This window comes from Nestor notabilis, unplaced genomic scaffold, assembly GCF_000696875.1.
Source record: "Nestor notabilis isolate BGI_N333 unplaced genomic scaffold, ASM69687v1 scaffold21591, whole genome shotgun sequence".
NCBI lineage: Eukaryota > Metazoa > Chordata > Aves > Psittaciformes > Psittacidae > Nestor > Nestor notabilis.
In genome coordinates this window covers 1-7912 of record NW_009916347.1, presented here as the reverse complement: position 1 = coordinate 7912, position 7912 = coordinate 1, and the positions used below count along the sequence as shown (strand labels likewise).

General features: G+C 46.9%; 1 protein-coding gene across 1 annotated transcript in view; it reads right to left on the bottom strand.

Annotated features, from left to right (window-relative positions):
- EFTUD2 (elongation factor Tu GTP binding domain containing 2) overlaps window positions 1–7904 on the bottom strand; it is a gene marked incomplete at its 5' end in the record, with an annotated part of 21766 nt that extends 13862 nt beyond the window's left edge. The window contains 9 exons of the mRNA XM_010024539.1: window positions 230–396; window positions 889–971; window positions 2068–2158; window positions 3006–3041; window positions 3295–3360; window positions 4092–4167; window positions 6264–6342; window positions 6836–7001; window positions 7890–7904. Of these exons, the coding sequence (XP_010022841.1) occupies window positions 230–396; window positions 889–971; window positions 2068–2158; window positions 3006–3041; window positions 3295–3360; window positions 4092–4167; window positions 6264–6342; window positions 6836–7001; window positions 7890–7904 (779 nt within the window). The remainder of the gene's footprint in view (window positions 1–229; window positions 397–888; window positions 972–2067; window positions 2159–3005; window positions 3042–3294; window positions 3361–4091; window positions 4168–6263; window positions 6343–6835; window positions 7002–7889) is intronic.
- Between the last annotated feature and the right edge of the window lie 8 nt (window positions 7905–7912).

Here is a 7912-nt window from a genome sequence, read left to right as displayed (position 1 = left end):
TTTTAATGAGGGAAGAAAAAAGCTGATCCCATGAAGCTTGTCAGGAAGAGCCAATCCTAATTGAATATATTGGTTGAGATGAATTTCCAATGCTTCCTCCTGCCCCAATTCACCATATCAAGAGACAAACTCATTATTTTTTAGGCACACAAAGGGCTCACAGAGCGAAGCACCTGCAACAGAACAGGGAAAGCAAGCACCAACAATGCATCATCCCAAACACCCCTACCTGATCAGACCATTAACCTCATCTACAATATGTCTGAGTTTGTAATAAGCATCTGTAGGGGGCAATTTCAGCTCCAGGATCAGTCTGTCTATCTTGTTGATGCACACAGTCACCGCCAGCCTTTCCTGCACCGCATGCTTGATCAGCCTCTCTGTGTTCAGCATCACCTGCAGGGAATAAGAGCACAAACATCCCTGGTGAAAGCCCTCCACAAAATGCTATCTAGGGCGTGAGAGACAACGCAGCGACCCTTATACACAGGGCTGTGAGTCTAGAAAAGCCTCAGCTTAGCCACCAGCAATCAACTCATTGTCCTGAAATTTAGAAGTAGGTGCTAACCCAACCAAATTCCTGGAATCCTACCCCTTGGACTTCTCTGATATAAATAACCCATTCAGTTTTAGGTATCATGGGGACAGAGATGCAAACAAGTTAGATAATCAGCCTACAGGTCACACGCATCACATCAGCCCTGGACACAGAAGCCAGAGGCTTGACTGCCTGTTTTGGCTGGAAAACACTCTTCCTTCCCAAACCGTCCTCCAAAAACCCTTCAGCCCAGAAAGCTGAACTCATCCCAGGCCTTCATGCTAAGGCAGTATCAAAGAGTCCAGAGGAATTGATTCTCAAGTTCACCCCTAAGAGAACCTGGCACTCACCCCCTCAGCCGCGTCAATGAAAAGCACGACGCCATCCGAAATCCGAAGGCCAGCGGTCACCTCATCAGAGAAATTGACATGACCTTCAGGAACACAAAAGGGTGGTGAGAAGCAGAGTAAGCCCTGACACCAGCAGCACAGAGGGTGGAAAGCCATCCTTCTGCTCTGCAGCTTGCTCTGGTCACTGGTATCTAGCAAGGCAAAACACAGACAGCTTCCTCCTCAGACAGAGACCCGAGAGCGGCTGCCAAAGCCCTGTGTAGGGATCTGCTTCAGCTTTAATGCTATTTTTTGAGAATAACCACAACAACTTGTTTTAACAGGCACTTTTCCTCACATTTGCTACTGTTTTTCTCACAACTCCGTGCAAGTACTTCAGGAAAAGGAGGAAGATTGCTTCTCACCAAAGAACAACAGATGCCTCTCCCTCCAGCCTCCTCCTGCGCTCTAACCTCCCTCATCTTGAGCTGTAACTCAACAGATGTGTCCCAAGACCCCCTTTCCTGAAGTTTGGCCTTGGTTTCTTACCACAAATTGATCTGCAATCATGTCCCCACCACAGGAGCTTGTTAAAGGCCCGAGGGAATTTGCTGAGTGTCTCACTGTGGGGCACCAGCATTGGAGAAAAGCACAGCCCCCACTGTGCATGGTGATACCTGGAAAATCCAATTCTACATGTGCTTCTTGTGTACTTGAGTGAAATACATCTTCAGCCTCATTAGCCCCCAGTTAGGCCAGCTACCCAGAAACATAAGCCTAAAAATCAGCTGCACAGTCCTTACTGCTGAATGTGATTTCAGAATGAACTTGGCTAAAGGCTCAGGACTAGGCTGGAATCATCTATACACAAAGCCAAACATGGGTTTCCACCTGTAAAAGAAAGCTTCCCAGGGTTTCAGTCACCCAAGTGACATTTACAGATGAATCAATGAGGTTTCAGGGTATAGATCTTTTCCTTGTTTTTCTGAGAGCCAATGCTACACAATCCAACACAAAAGCTTTTTGAAGACCTTCGTTAACCATCACTGTATGTGGTTTTACTGCTCTGCTCCTGTGAACAGCCCTACCCAGAGGGCCAGCAGGGATTACTAATGACAAATCTTGCTTTACATTGTCATGTATCTGCTGCCTCCAGCTAAGTGCATCCCAAACCCAGGATTTGCAAGACTACACAATCACCTGGAGTGTCAATGATGTTGAAGAGAAAAGATTTTCCTTTGGTGTCTGGCAGAACAATCGTCACTGGTGTGCTCTTGATCCCTACTCCTCTCTGAAAGACAAGAAACCAGGATTATCCATTAAAAGAAGACAAAATGACCAGGTAAAGATGTAAAAGATGACTGAGGAAAAATGAGTAACATGGAAAGAAGTAAACATCCATCGAGGACATCCTGATCACTGCAGCTCACTCGTCCAGACTGGCTCAAACTGGTGACTACACCCCACCCGATTCAGCTGAAGAACTACAACATGCAACACCAGAGACAGAATATGCATGCTTTTCTGTGCTTTCACCCTTCTGCTGCTGTCGAGTTATTCCTCAAAGAGTAAGATTTGATCACACAGGGTATAAAGTAGAACATTAAGATGAAGAGAAAATAAATGCTTCATAGGGTTGTTCTGGTCACAGCAATATTTAGCAAGTAAAGACAAAATAAGATTCCCATTCACGCCCCACCACACAGAGTCAGAGCACCCAGCTAGGAGTTCCCATCAAAGGAAGGCAAGGAGAAACACATGTATTTTGAAATCATAGTTTTTCTCCTCATCCACCACTGCTGTAATCCCCTTCCATCTCTTCCTCTGGAAGAAAAGAAGGGTTACCCATACGCTGGGATAACTCTGCTATAGATTTTCAACACTACACAGGCTATGATCTCAGATAAATGAAATCATGAGTGATGAGGGTTGCTGGAAATAGAAGAAAGTTGGACCAGGAAATGTTACTGAGGCAAACAAGAGCAGCAGATTATCTGATCAATGAAGAAAATAATCAGAATGTGGAAAGCACAAAAAGATGTTAAAATGGAAGATGAAACCGCCTTCAGCAAGTAACTGTGAGTAAAGCGTGAGATGCCTGGATAAAAATCACTGCCTGTTCTACAAGGCTCACTCACCTCTTGCTCTGTGAACAATATATCAGTGTAGCAAAGCTGCAAAGACAAAACAAAAGTCAGAATATCACACAGTGGTACTAAATATTAAGTTTGAAGCAGGACACAATAACTCTTTACACACAGTTAAGGTGGAAAATAAGTGACAGACAGAATCAGGACTGAGCTCTGCCTTTCCAGTCCTACGTTCTAATCACTAAACCACATTCTACCCACATATAGTCATGCTCCCACTGAGTGTAAAAGCCAACCCACGTTCCCCACGGCAGGAATACACTAAAAGCTCACTTACATCTTGGTCGTAGCGCTTCCGGATTTCGGGGTGTGTCTGTTCTATCAGGCAGTCAACAAAACAAGTCTGGAAAATATCAGACAGCAAGAGAAAGGAGATGACTACGTTCAGACAGAGAAATACAAGCACAGTCTCATCCCTGCAGTAGCAGTACACAGAAAGCTGGGCCTGTTGTTATTTCCACATGTCTTTCTTTCATGAAAACCTTTGTGAAGGGCCCTGGAGCTGCTGCGAGGGCTGGAGCAGCTCTGCTCTGGAGCCAGGCTGAGAGCTGGGCTGGGGCAGCTGGAGAAGAGAAGGCTCCTCAAGGGGACACCTTAGAGCAGCTCCAGTGCCTAAAGGGGCTCCAGGAAACCTGGAGAGGGGCTTTGGACAAGGGATGGAGTGACAGGACAAGGGGAATGGCTTTAACCTGCCAGAGGGAAGACTGAGATGAGCTCTGAGGCAGAAGCTCTGCCCTGTGAGGGTGCTGAGGCGCTGGCACAGGGTGCCCAGAGGAGCTGTGGCTGCCCCATCCCTGGCAGTGTTCAAGGCCAGGTTGGACACAGGGGCTTGGAGCAACCTGCTCTAGTGGAAGGTGTCCCTGCCCGGGGCAGGAGGTTGGAGCTGGAGGAGCTTTATGGTCCCTTCCAACACAACCAATTCCATGATTCTACTAAAACCCAGAAACAACTGCATTAGGAAGAGGAGCAGACAGAGACTGCTGCTGTGGGGAGTGAGGGGTCTAGAGCAACGGTTACAGTAAGGAACACAGGGATCATTGCTACCACCCGACAGAGGCTGGATGTCCACACTACCTTGCCGTGGTGAAGGTGCCCACACAGAGTCACATTTCGAATTAGCTCTGAGTTGTCCATCAGATCTGCCAGGAAACTGGAGGAACAAAACACAAAAGACTGTTGGAAGCTTCTGCTGCGCCTAAGAAAAGTAGGTGCCATTTCAGCTACACTTTCTATCCATGGTCCCCCCTGAATCCTCTCCAAACTTTCCTTCTGCCAGTGCCCTGCGGAGGAAGAATCCCACTTTCCAGATGGGGAGGACAAGAAAGTTGGAGTCCTAGACAGATGGCAGTGGGTGGGAGGATATAGAGCTGGTAAAACTGCCAGCAATGGAATATTATTGAGTATTTTTCTTCTCTTCTTGTCAGTATTGGAGCAAAAGTCACATCCATGTACTCGGATGATGAAATACTTCTACTCAAATAGTGGCAGGCCGTCAAGTAAATCACAGAGCTGGGTAACAAGCACCCTAGGGAGTTTTAAAAGGTAACCACAGGGCTCCATGGACTATTAGTTCTGATTTTCACGTCTTAAAACAGTGATGTTCTCAGGGACTCAACGAAACAGTAATGGGATTTAAACCTCTTTAGAATCAGTAACAATGGGCCAGTCACTTGTTTGGATCCTGTCCAACATATAATTGAGATCCCAAATTCCCAACTCCCCTAAAAAATAACTGGAAGCTACATAACACGGATCCAGTGCTATGGGTTTGCAGGGAATAAAGTGCTGTCAAATAATCTCATTTTACAAAGATTTAATTATCACTGATGTGGTCGACTTTTTAATGTGCATAATTTGGATTCAGAGCTAAAAAATACAAAGATCAATAATAATAAAGACTAAAAGCTTGCTTATTGGTCTGAAAATAAGGCTAAATGGGAAATCAATATCAAGCTTGCAGGTTTCTGGCTAAGTCCCACAAGGAATTTGTTTTGGTGCCATCCTAACCATTTATATCAACAAACAGGAAGAAGAGGAATTCATTACAGATGGAATGAGCAGAGGACACAGAGATGAGGAAAACGGTGGCTAATGAAGAGTACAGCACACTGATCAAGAGCAAAATGGACTGCTTCAGGAAATAAGACCCAGCAGGCTCTTCAGTTCCCATCCATCTGTATCAAAGATCTCTTGGATAAAAGAGCACAGCCATACTGACAGTATCAGGGGACAGCCCCAAGAAGCAGCAGTTCCAAAAAGATCCCAGACATCCAAGTGCCCAAGTGACTGAATACAAACTCCAGTGAAATTCTGTTGCTGAAACATAAGAGGATCCTCAGTGGGAGGCAAAGGGACAGCTCAGTCTGGGGTCTGCCTGGCACACAGGGAGCTGCCTGTCACCCTGCATCCAGCTCTGGGATCTCCACTTGAAGATGACAATTAAAAATTGGAACAGGCTCTGCTAGCCACAAAGGGGCATGTGGAAAGAGGAGCCTATGAGACCCTCATGCAGCTCAATCTGTTCATCCTCAAATAGAAGACAACATATAGAAACACTACGTGAGGATACAGAGCCCCTCCACCCAGCGACAACACACAGACGTTGCTGCTGAGCTTATATTTTTAATACAGGAAGTAAACAACAGGTTTTATTCCTTAACAAAGTTGTGTGAGATATTATATCCAGCAGCACAGAAATTCATAGAATCCCACACTGGTTTGTGTTGGAAGGGAGCTTAAAGCTCATTCAGTTCCAGCCCCCTGCCATGGGCAGGGACACCTTCCACTAGAGCAGGTTTTCCCCCAGTAACTCCTCCAGGATACATAGGAATTAATTTGAGACAGCAGAAGGCCAATGGTCACAGGGATCAACCTAAAATGTCCCAATTTGAGGTGTGCCACATACTGACCGTATAAGTATTTCTTGAGCCAGTGAAGGAAACCTGCCTTGAGCAAACCTGCCCCACGAAGGTTTCCCATTACTGAGCTTTAGATCAGCTGCCAAGGTTAAGTTACATTCTATTTCAGAAAAGTCTGCACTGTGCTCATACTGTGGAGGGAAAATAACTGTCAAATGGTCAATCTGCTCCTGCCTCCCACTTGGTTTTGCTTCAGAACCAATGTCCCCCAAAACGTGCCTTCTCCACACAGCACACACCACTCTGCCTCCCTCTGCCTTTGCCTGCAAGCCACAAAGAGTGAGGGAATCACAGCCACCACCCAGCCTTAAACCCCTCTGTTACTTACTCCATCTCATAGACAGTGACCGGTAATGTCTGTTCCATCAGAGAGAACTTTTTGGTTTTCACAGGTTTAATAATAGGCTCTGGAAACAAGAGAAAGAACAATAAACCAGTTACCAGAGCCCTTGAACCCAGCTGGCTCACAAACAGCCGGAGGGAAGAGGGACCTTTACAAAAACACAGTCTTCAAGCTGACAGATGCTCTTAGCTTTATATAAAAGCAGTTGTACTAGATGATCATTGCAGGACCTTTCCAACTGAATTACTCTATTACAGAAGGAACAAATGAGATGACTTAAACACTTTATCATTTCTTCTTAAAGATCTTTCCAGTATCTGCTGAGTATCTGCTCTTCAAAACATTGTTTGCTTGGCATTTGTAATAATCCCAAGTGCCAAAACCTGAACGCTGCTGGACCAGCAAGAGTCTACGTGCTCCTGGGGCTAAAGGGAATTTGAAAGGGGCATTAAAACCAATGGGGAGAACAGAAGGGAATATTATTTTTTCTTTCCTAAGGATCTATTAAGAGTCTTCTCCTCTCTCCATACCCAACTTGCTGCTTCCTCACCACTTACCAGTGAGAGGCTGCGTGTCTTCCTCTTGTACAATTGTCTCTACTTCGGGCCCATAGACCTCTTCGGCGGTGGGATAGTACTTCTTATCCTCATGCAGCACCACGTCCATCCCAGGGTGGTCCTCATCATGGTCCCCCATATCATCATCATCGTCATCATCATCCAGCTGCAACCAATGCTCACATTTAGCTGCTGCCAACACCAAAGTGCTTTACAAACACCAGTCACCCCAGAAGGTACAGGCTTGGTGTCGTGTGGTGAAAGAGAGCCACAACCCAGCCAGGGAACCACCACTGCAGCCCTGGCACCTCACAGCCATGGGCAGAGGTGCCCCTGTAAGTGACACATCCCCTTCCGGGTGAAAATTCAAAGTGTCTTGAAAATCAACAGCAAGAGGATCACAGAGAAACCCGCACGCTCCTGCCCCTCACTCACACACTCATGCACAGCACAACCCCAGCCACACACAGACACCACTTCTGTATCAACTGGAAACTAGAAGTGGCTCCCTGGGTCTCCTGATGCTTTCCCCAAGGTGGCACAGCAGCCTCTGCTGTCCTCCCTGCCCGTGTCGCTCTCTGGTGCCTGTGGAGTTTGCTGTGCCTTCAGCACTGCGGAATGGAGCTCCTCACACTACTGCTGCACCAGCACATGTTACTAAAGACCCCACTGAAGGGAAGCAGAACCTCCAAAAGCCAAATACAGCTGGAGCTGCAGAAGCTCCCAGTTTTGTGACTCAAACAGGAACTTTGTCTCTCCCGTTATCACAGGAACAGGAGGGCAGCTTTTCCCTGAGTCCTTTAAACACCAAATCCACTCTCAGAATCATAGAATAGTCTGGCTTGGAAAGGACCTTCCAGGCTTACCTAGGCCAGCTCCCCTGCTATCAGCAGAGACATCTTCAACCAGACCGCTCTGGACCCTCAGGAGTCAAACTCCTCCACTGACCCAAGCCTCGCTGCAGGACCAGGGCCCCCCATGCAAAAGGAATCACCAGCAGCTCACGAAGACCGCGGTGCTCGGGGCAGGACGAGGCCCGCTCCCCCCCGCTCACCTCATCCAGGTCTTTAGACTCTC